Below are 16,129 nucleotides of genomic sequence, written 5' to 3' on the forward strand. Positions count from 1 at the left end.
CGGCGTGCTGGTGCAAGGGGGGTAAAAACGACACTCCCCCTTTCAAGGACCCTGCCGACAGAAGAGCTGAGGTGGTTGCTTGGTCCATGTTTACGGTGGTGGGGGGGGGGGGGTCAGCATTGCAGCCAGTGTTAGCCACGGCCCTGGTGTCAGACACTGAATGGGCTTAGTTGTTGTACTGCGAGTTGGAGAAAGAACAGGTTTCCCCGGTCTGTAAGGAATTGGCAGACCAGTTGGTGCAGGGCCTTAAGTATTTCTGTGATGCGGCCCTGGATAACGGCCCCTTTGCTTTCTAGAGCCTCGGTATCAACAATAGTGCTGCGTCGCCTGATTTGGCTTAAATGCTGGTCTACATACCAGGCATCTAAGAAAGCGCGGGCAGATTTGCCTTTCCAAGATGAGGGGCTATTTGGAGCCTTACTGGATGAAATTATTAAAGTGGGATTCCACCCTAAAGTGGAACCTCCGCTGATCGGATCCCTCCCCCCCTCCGGTGTCACAATTGACACCTTTCAGGGGGGAGGGGGGGTGGAGATACCTGTCAAAGACAGGTATTTACACCCACTTTCAGGCATAGACTCCCGTGGGAGTCTACGCCATTTCCTGCCCTGTCGCACTGTCTGCTGGGACACACACGGGTCCCAGTGACAGGGCGGAGATTTCCTATTGCGCTGCGCGACTCGCGCATGCACAGTAGGGAACCGGGAAGTGAAGCCGATTCACTTCACTTCCTGATTTCCTCACCTAGAATGGTGGCGGCAGCAGCCGAGAGCCGAGCGATCGATCGGCCTCGGCTGCCGGCATCGCTGGAACCCGGGACAGGTGAGTGTCCATTTATTAAGTAAGCAGCTGTAGTATTTATAGCTGCTGGCTTTTAATATTTTTTTTTTTTTGGTGGAATCCCTCTTTAAGAATGTTACTGGGGGAAAGAGTACTTTGCTCCCACAGTCCAGAAAGGGTAAGGAGCCACGCCGTAGGCAGGGGCCCTCCCTTTTCTGCTCGGTAGTGGATTTTTCGTCTGCCTGGGTCGGCAGGTAAACGTTCCCAGTCTGACAAGGTAATGAAAACAAAAAGGTTGCACTCTAATAACTTCAATGGGTAAATATTAATCTAGTACATAAACAACAAATATAGTTTATAGTGATAAAAATATCAGTGATTAATAGTATATTAATGTCCAAAAAGTGTGACCTAAAAATGAACAAAAAATAATCAAAAGGTCTCCAAACTGTGCAATATTTAGTGACAGTCCAACATGTCATGAAATCCACAATCAAAGTGACTTTTGCTTGAGAGATCCCACCACCAGAAGAAATGTGCACTTACCAGCTGCCAGATAATTCTCAGAGAAGCAGCATTAAGGAAAATTGTTGCCCATACTTACCGTAGTTTTCCTTTCCTGGATCCTCCCCATGTCAGCCTACTATGGGTCAGCTCCGCCCCCTCTGACCCCTCCAGGACCACCTTTTTTCTAGCCCATAAAGGGCGGCTGTCTGCCCACACCAGTGTTTCAAAAAATACCCACCTTGCGACGGATAAACTGGGTGGGAATCCTCCGGCTGACATGGGGAGGATCCAGGAAAGGAAAATTACGCTAAGTATTAGCAACAATTTTCCTTATTCCAGGACCTCCACAACTCGGAGACCCTTCTGGCCGAGGTAACAGCTAGTAAAAAACTAAAAACTGTTAAAAGAAATAATGAACAAGAGAAAGCTTGATCAAAAGGAGGAACCAGCGATGTTGCCAAGACTAGTGTTAAGTCCTCTCTTTGAAAAAACGATTTCAATGGAGGTCTGATTTCTATGGCTGCCCCTAAAAATCAGATCACCAACGGATGTAGAGAATATCTTACACACGACACAGCCAACAAAGTGGGGATTTGACCCTTCAGGGAATTATAAGCTAACCCTTAGAGATCACTCTGTAGAAACCCCAAAATGTTAGACCCTGAAGGAGATCCAAGGTCCCAACCCCTTTCTGTAGTATTCCAGTTCTGGTGATCGGTTACATTTGTGGACCTCTTACGAGCCTGTAAGAATGACTCTACTACACCACCTGAGACCCAAGCCAGTTAAAGCCTCCCTCTCACTTTCAAGTTATTAACTTCATCCTCCTGCAGTTTGGGTATCAGGCCCCACTCCGCAGAAGGAGATTTCGACAAGGAGGCAGTGGGATTGGCGAGCCCAACTTTATCCTCCAAGCCAGAGGAAACCACGGCTCCCTCAGCCGGTAAGGTAAGACTACTATTGCTGTGATCCTTCTCACTGAATCTTCAGCAGGATTTTGAGAGCCAATGGAAGCAGCAGGAACACATAAACCAAAGGGAAGTTCCAAGACCTGGACAGAGCACCCTGACCCAACGCCTGTGGATGCCAGGAGAAGAAGCAAGGCAGTTGACAATTCTCCAATGCCATAAGATCTATTGATTAAGGCCCCATTCGTTGTGATCCTCAAAGCCTCGATTCAAGTGATCTGTTAAAACCATTCACAGGCCCTGGGAGATGATATCTGATATTGGGTCTGGGACCAAAGTAACATTTCTGTCTTTGCAGATGACACTAAGCTATGCAGTGGAATAACGTCCTTACAGGGTGTCTCCAATTTACAAGCCGACCTCAATGCTCTGTCTAATTGGGCGACTATGTGGCAGATGAGGTTTAATATTGAGAAATGTAACATTATGCACTTGGGGGCTAAGAATATGCATGCATCATACATGCTAGGGAGAGTACAACTGGGGGAATCCATAGTGGAGAAGGATCTGGGGGTTTTGATAGATCATAAGCTTAATAATGGCATGCAATGCCAATCTGTGGTTTCCAAAGCGAGCAAAGTCCTTTCCTGTATTAAGAGAGGTATGTACTCCAGAGAGAGAGATATCATTTTGCCCCTGTTCAAATCATTAGTAAGACCTCATCGGGAATATGCAGTTCGGTTTTGGGCACCAGTTCTCAAAAAGGATATAGGGGTACTGGAGAAAGTGCAGAGAAGGGCAACCAAACTGATAAGAGGCATGGAGGAACTCAACTATGAGGAAAGATTAGAGGATCTGAATTTATTCACTCTTGCTAAGAGGAGATTAAGGGGGGATATGATCAACATGCACAAATATATAAGGGGTCCATATAGTGAACTTGGTGTTGAGTTATTCACTTTACAGTCAACAAAGAGGACAAGGGGGCACTCTTTACGTCTAGAGGAAAAGAGATTTCCTCTCCAAATACGGAAAGGTTTCTTCACAGTAAGAGCCGTGAAAATGTGCAATAGACTCCCCGCAGAGGTGGTTATGGCAAGCTCAGTGGATTGCTTTAAGAAAGGCCTGGATTATTTCCTATGTGAACATAATATAACTGGGTACTAACCTTTATAGGTAAAGTTGATCCGGGGAAAATCCGATTGCCTCTCGGGGGATCGAAGGAATTATTTTCCCCTGCTTTAGCAAATTGGATCATGCTCTGCTGGGGCCTTCCACTGGATCAACTGTGGGTATAGAATTGGGTATATGGGCTGGTAATATAAATATATATATATATATATAATATTTTTTTTTTTGTGGATGGACTTGTCTTTATTCAACCTGACTAACTATGTAACTATAAGATGCTGTAAGAGCCGAGATTCTTCTCTGCGCATAGGAAGATTGACATGCCTCCTGAGGAGAGGGCGACTTCTTGTGCCCCCTTGAGACACATAAGCCACCGTAATTGTTGCCCAAGAATCTAGACAGCTCGACTTTGCAACATAGGTTGGAACGCTAAGAGTGCGTCTGACCGCATCCAATCCTAGGAAATTCACAAAAGTTCCATTGGCCTTAAACCTGATGTCCCAGGCAGTGTGCCCTGCAGCCTGCCAGACTGGCATTGGTCGTCACCACTATTGGTTCTGAAGCCTTCAACGGAACTCCGCGGGAAAGATTGCAAGCTACTGACCACCAAACCAGGGACCAGATTATCTGAATTGGCAGGAGGAGTGACGATCCCACTGAAGAAGAAAGTTGCATTGAAACCTCCTTCTGCGCCACCTGACCCATGGGACTATGGGAACTCTGGCTGATAGAACCCCCAGATACTGCATGCATTCCTTCACCATCATCGAAGACCTTGCTATCATTGCTTTTGACTAAGACTGGATCTCCTGGACCTTCCTCTGAGGAAGAGAAACCCCACCCTGATCCGTGTCGAATTGTACTCCTAAATACTCCAACCTTTGGGTCGGATGCATCTGGCTCTTCCAACAAAGCGAAACGAGCTAGTGTTTGCAGGTGAAATTCACATGAAGTAGAAGGAGCTCATTTGACGGACCCAGAAGTAGCATGTCGACTAGATAATGGAATATTTGCAATCCCTTGACCCTGAAAGTCACGACGACAGCAGACAGTAACATTCCCAGAGCCGTGCAGAGACTGAATGGGAGACATTAAAAGTGAAAATGAGAGCTATCCACGGAAAACCTGAGAAAACGATGCTGAGATGCGTCTATGGAAACAAGAAGATAGGCATCCGCCAAATCGATGGAAACCATCAAGTCTCCTAAGTCCACAATGGAAATGATCGTTTCCCCTGAATCCATTTTGAATGGTGGAACCTTCATCAAAGAATCCAGGACTTTGAGGCCAAAAAACTGGTCCGAAGCCCCCCTGAAGCCGTTGGGACCAAAAACAGAGGAGAACATACTTTGACCAAATTCGTGCCTTGGAACCGGAAGGATGGCTCTTGCTGCCAACAGCTCCCCTATAAATTCTTTCAAACATCTGTAGGAAGCCGTTTCTACGAACAAGGTCTGATGGGGCCTTGTTCTGAACTCTAGACAATAATTCAATACAGGCATCCTGTAATTTGACTACCCAAACCCCCCTGAATTAGGCTAGTCTTGCTCCCACTTGAGAGGGTTAAGTGGAGACACCTTCAGAAGGACTTATTTGAAGCCTTAGAAGCTTTGTTGGCCCTGGGCTTGGAAGGTTGAACCGGCTCCCTTCCATGAAAAACTGTAAGTACTGGCCTCGCTGGACCCTACTTTGGATCTCTTGTTAAACCGAAAGGGCTGCTGTTGTCTTTTACTCTTCTGCAGGATTAGGCTAGATATGCCGCCAGAAAGCCGCTGAATTGCTAAGTCTTTCTGAAGAGTATCTTCACGTTGAATGGAATCGAACATAGATTATGCTTGGAAGCCTTGTCTGCTGGCCAATGCTTCAACCATAAGGCTCTGCAGCTGTGATGGAATGAGCCATTATCTTTGCTGTGAATGAATGAATTTGTATAGCGCACAACGCGAACTGAATCGCCTCATCAATCGCTGTCCTCTCTTGAACCGGCTCCCTGACCTGGTCAACAGCCACTTCAGCCACAAACTCTACAGCAGTCCTGAAAACTGCAAAAGAGAAGAACTGCCACTTCCCAGACTTTCATCTGAACATCCATCCACCAGCTCCGCTACCCACAGCCTAAGGCTGGATTCAGACTCATGCACTCTCCCTGCATTACGCAGATCCGAACCACCGAACATGCCCCATAGGAGACCATGGTAAATGACCGGTATCGCAAAACCGCAAAAAAGCACCAACAACGGACAGCTGCGAAGCCAACCCAAGTGCTGCTGCCACAGAAGTGAGCACTACCGCTAGCCTGCAGGCTGCTTTGGCCAAACTATACAATCTATTTAGGTCTGCGTTTATTCTGCGAGCCATAGGATCCCTAAAGGAGACCGAATCCGCCAGCGGAAGCAGAATGTGGCAGGCGAATCTAGGTAATGAAGCCTCCACCTTAGGCATAGTGTCCCAAGGGTTACAGCTTCGATACTCTATTATGCACATTGAGCTTCAGGCCCCGCTCAGTCACTTTAATTTTATAAATGAAAGGGAAGGAAGGTAAAGATTTCTTTAAATACGGGTAGTATCTCTGCTGTTTCTTTGAGGCCTTCACCAAAGGGGGAATCGGTGCAAAAATCAAAAGTATGCGATTCCGAGACCATCTCAGCCTCAGATGGATCTGAATCGCTATCGACGTCAAAGTTAAAACGCACTGTAAACACATGATCTGAATCCGCAGATGATACAGCAGGATGAGCAGGATTCCTTGAAACACTGTTCAACCCTTCCTTGACTGCGTGCTTAATGTAGGATTTAACCTGGCGTGCATTCGCAGCATTGTCCTGAGCCGCCTCCTTGAAGCAAGATGCACACCCGCTTTCCTCTGACCTCAACTGAGCAAGCCCAACAGAATCCTTCTTCTACCTGGGCTGGCGATGAAGACCTATCTGAAGAAGAGGATCTTCTCTGTCTGTGCCCAGATTTCCTCTTTCTAGAGGCTTTCTGATGTCTTGACCTCTCCTGGCTCAGGTCCAAGCAACTAAAGTGAGATAAGGGTGAGGGAGATCTGGAATGCTGTGACAACAGGCGTCTACCCAGCTGCATGCGACTTGTCATGTCTAGCCTTTTTACTCCTTTGAGGCTGGAATGCTGACTAGGAACCTCTTTGCGGGCGTTTAGCTCACACTGGGCCCTTCTCTCTGTAAAAGAGGATGTGCTCTCTTTTAAATAACAAATAAATAAAATAAACTTCTCCATCTGAATCTTCAGTGCTAAGGCAGCTAGGCAGGTAGGCAAAACTTCCCCAGATCTACAAAGGCACAGGATAATAAAAACACAGACAAGTAACACAGCAGTAAGAAATAAGAGTTCTGGAAACGAGGCTTACCAGAGCAGAGTAGCAGATTGTTCAGCTGGAGACTGAGATTAGCCTTAGAGGACAGAGCCTGCTGCAAATCAGCAGTGAGCATTCTGGTGTTTGCTAGGCAGTCCAAGAGGAAGCTACCTCTGATCTCACCTGCTCAACTGAGCTTCCTGAAAGGAATACATGTGGAGGTGGTGAACTACAAGTCCCAGCGAGCCAAATCACTGCCTGAACACACCAAACATGGAAGAAGAGAGTGCCAGCACCTGCCTAATGAAGGTATATACAGTCATTTATACTGCCAGTGACCTTTGCCAGTAATACACAGTCATTTACACTGCACCTTTTTATCCCAGCACCAAGGGAACCCACACTCCTCGGGAGATTTACTGCCTCTATGGGGGGGTCTTCTGATACAGGAGAGGCTGAACCCGAACAGGATGGACGGTGGATGGAAAATATGAAATTTAAATAAATTAAAATAAATAATAAATTAAATAAATAAAAAGAAATAAACTTTAAAAGGCGTCCGGAGCGAGGACGAAAAAAAGAACACTGGTGTGGGCAGACAGCCGCCCTTTATGGGCTAGAAAAAGGTGGTTCTGGAGGAGTCAGAGGGAGCGGAGCTGACCCATAGTAGGCTGACATGGGGAGGTCCAGGAAAAGAGTAATACCAGCCGTCTCCGGGGGAGCCCCCAGCAGAACATGACTGCCATACTCGCATCAGAAACTTTTGCAGTGGAGGATTTGTATGGCCATAGTCCAGGAGACACCCCCCCCCCCCCCCAGACTGGATGACCAGATTGTTTTTGAATTGAAGAAAAGGCCCTGGCTGGGTGTTTTACATGGAATAATTATCTGGCAGCTGGTAAGCGCACATTTCTTCTTGTGGGATCTCTCAAGCAAAAGTCACTTTGATTGTGGATTTCATCACATGTTGGGACTGTCACTAAATATTGCACAGTTTGGAGACCTTTTGATTATTTTTTGTTAATTTTTAGGTCACACTATTTGGACATTAATATACTATTGATCACTGATAATATTTTTATCAATATAAACGATTTGTTTATGTACTAGATTAAAAATTCATATTGAGCTTATGAGAGTGCAACCTTTTTTGTTTTTATTGTATTTTGTGTGTATCACACTTAGTGTTGCAGTTATTTAGTTTATTGTCCAGCGCAGTTTTTTTCCTTTGCTATATGTCCGACAAGGTGCCCGCTGAGGGACAAAAGCGCCCCTGGTTTCGCAAGCCACCGAGCAAATCTGTTGCCGCATGAAGGTTTGCCCCCGCCTGACTCTCGGGTGGGGCGTCACCTTCAGGAGTTTGCAGTACGATAGACCTCTCTCCTTTCTGACCAGTGAGTCTGCAAACTGGTTTTGTCAGGCTACAAGATAGGGTTTCTTTCTTGTCCGCCAAACAGATTTTTCCCTCCAACCTTCATCTGTCTTATTTAGTGACTTTTGGCAACTCACTCATTGGTTAACACATTTGTTCAGGGGGTTCGACATGTGGCCCCTCCGGTACGACCACCGCTGCCCCTGTGAGATTTGAATCTGGTGCTCTCTGTGCTTTAGAAACCTCAGTTTGAAAACATTAGGGAGATTCCCTTATTGACACTCTCTCAGAAAGTAGTCTTTTTAGTGAGTGGCTATTACGTCTGCAAGGCGGATTTCTGAGTTGGCGGCCTTGTCATGCAAGTCTCCTTACTTGATCCTCCCCAAGGATAAGGTGGTGTTGCGCCCGCAGCCTTCACTTCTTCCAAAGGTTGTTTTGGCCTTTCATTTAAATGAGGACATTGTGCTTCCGTCCTTTTCTCTGGCGTTCATTGAGGGACACAGCACCCACCCCTCCTATTTATGTTTGTACTGCTTTTTGATGAAGCGAGGGGATATAGCCAGTAGTACCGCCCCCTGGGCGGTACTGTACAGCTTTACTGTTATGTGTTCTGCCTAGTCCTCTCCTTAAGGTGTTGATATAACCCTAAGGTCAAGATTAAAGGTGCTGCATCCGTCAATGAACTTCAGAGAAAAGGATTTGATGGTGCGTACAAAAATCTTATTTTTTTTTCTCACATGTATGAGAGAAATGTCAAAATTTTTCCAGAGTGGAACTTTAATTTATTTGTGCAATGCTGTACTACATCGATGTGAATGCTGATCTATGCCAGTCTTGTTTACTCAAAACTTAAAAAAAAATTAGTTTTGCCTTCAATTTTGCTTTAAGTGGAGAGGGATTCGAACACCACCTAGGTTTTTATTGCTGTCTGTATCCCTGTTATGGAGATTCACCCTCTGTCTGTCCTGTTTACCCTTATCAGTGAAAATTAATGGCAATCAAAAATTTTGGGTTGTCCCCTGTGTGATTTATTGGGAGGAAATCTTCCAGTAGGGTCTCTAGTTCTGATGACGACCAGGCTTTCAATTTGGAGGCAATTCCTCTCATTTCCTGTTTTGCTGTGGGACAGGAAGTGAAGGGAAATCTCCCTAATGGGACACAGATGGCAAAAAAGTTATAACCCTCCCGCTTTATTTAAAATCGCCCCCTTTTTTTAAAAAGTCACATTTTGTTGCTTTGCAGCATGAAATGAAGACCGTTTGTTTTATCCAGCTGTATTTACTAGTGCGACTTATATCTTTGACTTGGATGTTATAACGCCAACATATCAGAAAAAACTCATCATCCAAATATCACCATACCTACATAAATGCATGGAAGTCATAATATCCTGTTATGGGGGGGTGTCTGCAGCAGGGACTGGAGCAGTTGTCAGGATAGTAGAAAAATGGATGGGGGCAAAATACTGTCACATTCTTGAGGAAAATCTGCTACCCTCTGTCAGAAAGCTGGTTTACCTTCCAACATGACAATGACCCAAAGCACACAGCAAAAATTACCATACAGTGGTTGAAGGAGAAAAGGGCGAATGTGTCCTTGCATGGTTTAGTCCGAGCCCAAACTTAAACCCCATTGAAAATATGTGAAATGACTTTAAGACTGCCGTCCACAAACAATCGCCATCAAATTTAACTGAACTTGAGCAGCTCTGCAAAGAGTGGGCAAATATTGCAAAGTTTAGATTTGTAAAGTTAGTAGAAACACATCCCAACAAACGAAGGATGTAATTCAGGGGTCTCAAACTTGTGGCCCTCCAGCTGTTGCAAAACTACAACTCCCATGAGGCATTGCAAGGCAGACAGCTACAAGCATGACTCCCTCAGGCAGAGGCATGATGGGACTTGTAGTTCTCTAACAGCTGGAGGGCCACCAGTTTGAGACCCCTGATGTAATTAAAGCAAAAGGTGGTTCAACAAAATACAGACAGAAGGGGAGGGGGATGATCCTTTTCCCAACTCCAGTAATTCAGTTGTTTTTTATTTTCTGACATGTTCTATCTTTCACTTGGATATTATTATTATTATTATTCAGGATTTATATAGAGCCAACAGTTTGCGCAGCGCTTTACAATATGTACAGACAGTACATTTACAATACAAATCAATACAGGAGGGATCAGAGGGCCCTGCTCATTAGATCTTGCAATCTAGAAGGGAGGGTCAAGTTGAAACAAAAGGTAATAACTATGGGGGATGAGCTGATGGAGAAAATGAAAATACAGTTGTTAGGTGTGGGTAGGGTAGGCTTCTCTGAAGAGAAGTGTTTTCAGGGATCGTCTAGAAGCTAATAAAGTAGGAGATGGGGACAGATTGGGGGTAGGGCATTCCATAGGATTGGAGAGGCTTTGAAAAAGTCCTGGAGACGAGTATGGGAGGAGGTGATGAGGGAGCTAGAGAGCAGGAGGTCTTGAGAGGAATGAAGAGAATGAGTAGGTTGGTATTTAGAGTCTAAGCTAGTGATGTAGCTGGGGGCAGAGTTGTGGATGGCTTTGTACGTAGTGGTTAGTATTTTTAATTTAATTCTTTGGCTAAGTTTGCACTTAGTAAATACAGATGGATAAAACAAAAGCTGTGTCTGTCTTCATTTCAGGCTGCAAAGCAACAAAAGTTTTTTTTTTTTTTTTTTTTTTTTTTTTTTTTTTCGGGGGGGGGGGGGGGGGGGGGATGGGGGGTGGGGGGATTCTTTTGTATACCTACTGTATCTGCACAATACCCTTCTTGTATTGAGGAGTTTATGTGCATCATGTTATACTTTCTTTTTTTCAATCACTATCTCTGTTTACAGAAACGTTGAATGTCTTAATTTGTTGACTAGCAGTGGCGCAGATCTAACGAGACAAGATAAATTTGGAAGGTGAGCTTAATCTAACACATGGTTTTAATAAGTTAATGTAGATTTTCTTCATGATTAGGTAAAGATTTTATGTTCATGTTTGTAATTGCAGTTTTAAGGACACTACTGCTGTTGCTGGCCTCTTCTGAAATAGGAGATAGTTAAAATATGTCACCTTTTTAATATTTGTGATGAGAAAGTCAGTATGTTAGTCCTGCATAAACACTGAGTTGAGTGAAGATCTTCCATTGGAGGCACCTGTTCTAGTAACAGCTGTTTATGGTAAGATTTCTTCCACCCTCATTCTCTAGGTAAGGAATGGAAATTCCACAATTGCACCTCTGAGAAGGGCCAGAAGAACTCTAGGCATCCGTGGCACGGGTTATCTATAAGTCCTGCTTCTGAAGGACTCCTCTCCCTTCTAGCTCTCAGCAAACATCTCCAAGATGATATAGATTCTCTGGGCTATTGGTTGGGCGATCAACTTCTAAAAAATGTGTTTGACAACCTTCTTTTTACCTGGGCCTGATTGTTAATAACAGCGCAAGCAAAAATTCTTCCTTCCAGTGAGCAGACTACTTTCCCTCAGAATTCAGGCTTGGGTCTTATAATCAAAGAGAAGCCCCTCTGTGTGTCTGAGCTAGCAGCACTCTCTTGTAAGGAGCTATTCCTCATTCTTCACAAGGACAAGGTTGTCTTGCACCCAAGGCCATCCTTCCTTCCCAAGGTGATATTAGTCTGCCATCTCAATGAAGACTATGGGGTCAATTCACCAAGCGATAAATACCGCCTGAATTTTTGAGTTAAAATAACCCATGCAGTATTTGTCTCAAAAGTAGTCTGCCTGCTACCAGGTGATCTATAAGAAATGTATGTTCTTTAGTGAAATTAATTTTGCGGTATTTACCTCACATTTGATCATTTATTTTGGTGAATGGACTCCCTTATTTCGTGGTATTTCCAAAACAAAGTCGTGTGGCCCTCATATCGCTTGTGGAATTTTTTAGTAAATTTACCTCATTGTATCTTGGAACCACACTGAAAATCGCATTAACAGTAAAAACACCTCCAGCACTCCAGTGATGTGTGGTGTGCATCTCCGATCTTGGTAAAGAGCCTCTGATGTAGGCTCTTTACCACGTGATCAGCTGTGTCCAATCATTGCAGCTGATCAGTGTAAATAGGAAGTGCCGTTTACCAGCTTTTCCTCCTCTCGCACGGACAGAGGTGAGTAGAAGAGAGCCGATCGGCTGCTCTCTTGACGGGGGGGGGATGGGTTGTGCTTATCAGTGCAGCCCTCTCCCCAGGACCACCAGGTATGCCAATCAATGCCCAATAGGGGTATGGCACTCAGTGCCTCCTAATAATGCCATCCATCTGTGCCGCATACAAGTCCCTCATCAGTGCATCCTCAAAAGTGCCAGTCGGTACTGCCTCATCAGTGAAGGAGAAAACTTCCTTATTTATGTTTTGGAACAGAAGAAACCTTTTTTCAACATTTTTGGTATTTTTATTTGTAGCGCCAAAAATAAAAAACCCCCAGTGGTGATCAAATACCACCAAAAGAAAGCTCTATTTGTGAGAATAAAATTATAAAAATTTTGTTTGGGTACAGTTTTGCATGACCATTATCATTCAAAATGCAACAGCGCTTAAAGCTGAAAATTGGTCTGGGCAGGAAGACGGGAAAGTGCCCATTATTGAAGTGGTTAATTTAAGGTGAAGGAATTTTGACTGCTTTTGTTTTTGTTTCTTCACACTGCACCCTATAAGGCAGCACTGGAGTGTCAGATACTCCTCTTTGTTGACGGAGATGAAAAGAGCATTGAGAAATATTTTCCAATTCTTTCAATCCACTTTTCTGACTTTCTAGTGCCAACGTTGTCTACACCAATTATTCTCCCACTTTAGAACCAGAATGGGTTGGAATTACAGTATGTTGCTATTTTTTAGGGTCACTTTTTATATACCTGTTCAATTTGTGTTTAACCAGTTCCCGACTGGCGCACGCCAATGTACATCGGCAGAATGGTATGGCTGGGCAAATGGGCGTACCTGTACTTCCCTTTAAATTTGCCATCGCGTGCGTGCCGCCAGTCAGGACCCCTGTGAGTCGGGTCACTGGTCCAGTGGATTCTATGTCCGTGGGGATACCTGCAATCGCCTTACAGAGAGGAAGAACGGGGAGATGCTAATGTGTAAACAAGCATCTCCCCGTTCTACCTAGTGACAGTGTCACTGATCGCTGCTCCCTGTGATCAAGAGCAGAGATCAATGACGTGTCACGTGTTGCCAAATCCCCCCCCCCCCCACAGTTAGAACCACTCCCCAGGGCATACTTAACCTTTACACTGCCCCCTTGTGGTTAACCCATTCAATGCCAGTGACATTTACACAGGAATCTGTGCATTTGTATAGCAATGATTGCTGTAAAATGACAATGGTCCCAAAAATGTCCAATATGTCCGTCCATAATGTTGAAGTCACGATAAAAATCGATGATCGCCGCCATTACTAGTAAAACAAAAAAAAAAAATGTATAAAAATGCCATAAAACTATCCCCTACTTTGGTTTGCACAAGAGTTATAGCGTTTACAATCAATAAATGCTTATTGCGATATTTTTGGGAAAAAATGTAGAATGCGTATCGTCCTAAACTGAGGGGAATAATTATATATATATATATATATATATATATATATATATATATATATATATATATATATATATATATATATATATATATATATATATATATATATATATACACACATTTTTTATTTTTGGGGGGGGGGGGGGGTATATTTATCATAGCAAAATGTAAACAATCATTTTTATTTTTATTTATTTTTTGTTTTATAGTGCAAAAAATTAAAACCGCAGGGGTGATCAAATACCACCAAAAGAAAGCTCTATTTGTGGGGAAAAAAAGGAAGTCAATTTTGTCATCTTTCCATTTGGAGTCCGGCACTATAAGCTGAGATGTGCATGTGCAGCTTAGTTTACAGTGCAGGAGGAGACAGCGAGCAGGCAATATAAAGCATTTTATTGCAGAAGCCTACCTACATTTTTTTTTTTTTTTTTTTTTTTTTTTATATACAGCGGGATATTATTTCTGCTTAAACTGTTCTCATGCAAGGAAGACCTTTTATTAACACGTTATGTACCTTTTATATTTTAGGACTCCGCTGCACTATGCTGCTGCTAATGGCAGCTACCAGTGCACAATGACTCTGGTGAATGCTGGCGCTAGTATTAATGTGGCAGACTATAAAGGCTGCACTCCCCTACACTATGCTGCTGCTTCAGATACCTACAGGAGGTGAGTACCTGTTTTTAATACATGTTTAATAGCTTGTTGACCGGAATGGTGAAAGTGTGTGTCTCAGACTGCCGGGACCTTTACTTTTGTATATTGCTTGGCACAACAATTTTGCATGATTGCTGCACAGCCGGTCTTTTTGAAAAAGTGTCACAGTCTCTACACATCTATGAAAAGTCCAGCCACTATTCATCTTCTGTTTAAGAATTCTTAGCAACAACATAGTAGGAGGGCATGTCTAAGCAGCCTATTTGTATTGATTCAGATGGATCCTCACACTACACAGCTGTTAATAACATTTGATCTGTCACATATTTGTACAGCTTTTGGTGAGCCGACTAGGAAGTTCTTTGCTAGGGTAAGATTGAACATTCACTAAGTCAGTGGCATTTATTAGACCTCTGAGTAAACCCAGCCTCCAGAAGGTGGGCATTGTGCTGAAACAAAGTGTGCGTTTGGCTATATCCCCTCCAGCCTAGCAGTCAGAGCCTAGTTTTTGGATTTCCCAAGGAGGATAAGATTTTTGTATGTGTGCGTTTTCCTGTTTAGCACATTCTGGAACATCACATTTTACAGAAGGCGTCAAGTGTAGCTATGGCCAAAATCAAAAGATGACATATGATAGTCTGTCACTAGTATTAAAAGAAGTATGGGGTTTGGGAAAAAACAAAACAAAGCTGCATACTCCTCTAGGTGATTTCAGCATAGTTATGATGCTGCATCTGTCTCCTGCCTCGGCCACTTAATAGCAGAGGGAGCTGCTGGCAATAAAAAGCTGTACCGAGTAGGAGGTGGGGCCAAGCCATCCTCTGTGTCAATAAATGCAGACAGGACGGCTGGGTGCCCCCATGGAAATGGCTTTCCATGGTGGCACTCTGGGGGGGGAGCAACATGGAGTGCCGGTGGGGGACCCCAGAATAGAAAGATCAGGGCTGCTTTGTGCAAAACCATTGCATAGATTTCTCCAGAGTCTGAACCGGCTGAGTGACGTCAGCTGACAGTCATTATTTTGCATAGGTGATTTGATCAGTTTCACGGCCTTTAGTAATTACCACAGCCATTTCATCTGAGGGAAATCTTGAAAACATAACCTGTTGGTGCGCCTTGAGGACTGGAATTGAGAGACTGCTCAAGCCACATGGGCTGCTCAGATAGGGAGGAAATAGACAGTGTAGAAATACACTAAAAACTGAGCATGTGCACTAGCTGCCAACACTGCTCTGCAAAATCCCCAACTGCAGTGTGAGCAGGAGACAGAACAGCAGGATCAGTCAGGTTTTTTGCAGAATACAGAAAACCAGTCCAGTAGTGACTGAGTATGAACTGCATGTACTACAGAATTGACTGAGGAGGTTTTTATTTTTATTTATTTTTTATTTATTTTTTTATGATTTTGGTTTAATGACACTAGCAGTGTTTTTTCTGAGTCACCTGTTAACCGTTTATTACTTTGTGATCTGGCCAGTAAGTCTATTTCTCTTACGTTCACCGACTGACACGGCTCCTTTCTTAGACCATCGGGTTGTTACGCCACCTTCAGGAGAGGACTAGGCAGAACGTGTTAAAATGTTATAATAAAACTAGAACTTTCTAGTTCAGCCCAAGGTGCGGTCCCTTAGGTAACAACCCCTCAGCCTGCTACTGCAGCCTCAGTTTTTTTCTGCCTAGTGAAGAAGGACCTAGGAACCCTGCGGGTCCATCGGTCCGTGGATTTTTCTGCAGAAGTTTTGCTTTTTGCGCAAGATTAAAGATCCTGTGATCTACTATCAACAGCCAGCTGGGTGACAGGCTGGATACCCTTATCCTTGTCTCTCCCCTGTCGGCCACGACATGCCCCCAGCTCCAGGGGTGGCCGGTGGGCGTAATGCCCCAGGTCACACTTGTCCGGGCTACTGATTTCTGT

The 16,129-nt window shown here is 44.2% G+C and overlaps 1 protein-coding gene across 3 annotated transcripts in view; it reads left to right on the forward strand.

Annotated features, from left to right (window-relative positions):
• The window catches only part of ANKRD52 (ankyrin repeat domain 52), a 232,663-nt gene that overhangs the window by 125,431 nt on the left and 91,103 nt on the right, over positions 1-16,129 (forward strand). For all 3 annotated transcript variants that reach the window (XM_077483380.1, XM_077483382.1, XM_077483383.1), the window contains exons 13-14: positions 10,856-10,924; positions 14,086-14,226. In XM_077483380.1, coding sequence (XP_077339506.1) covers positions 10,856-10,924; positions 14,086-14,226 — 210 coding nt within the window. The remainder of the gene's footprint in view (positions 1-10,855; positions 10,925-14,085; positions 14,227-16,129) is intronic.

The sequence above is a fragment of the Lithobates pipiens genome, unplaced genomic scaffold, assembly GCF_037356315.1.
Source record: "Lithobates pipiens isolate NorthernLeopardFrog02 unplaced genomic scaffold, aLitPip1_a1.2 Scaffold_16, whole genome shotgun sequence".
NCBI lineage: Eukaryota > Metazoa > Chordata > Amphibia > Anura > Ranidae > Lithobates > Lithobates pipiens.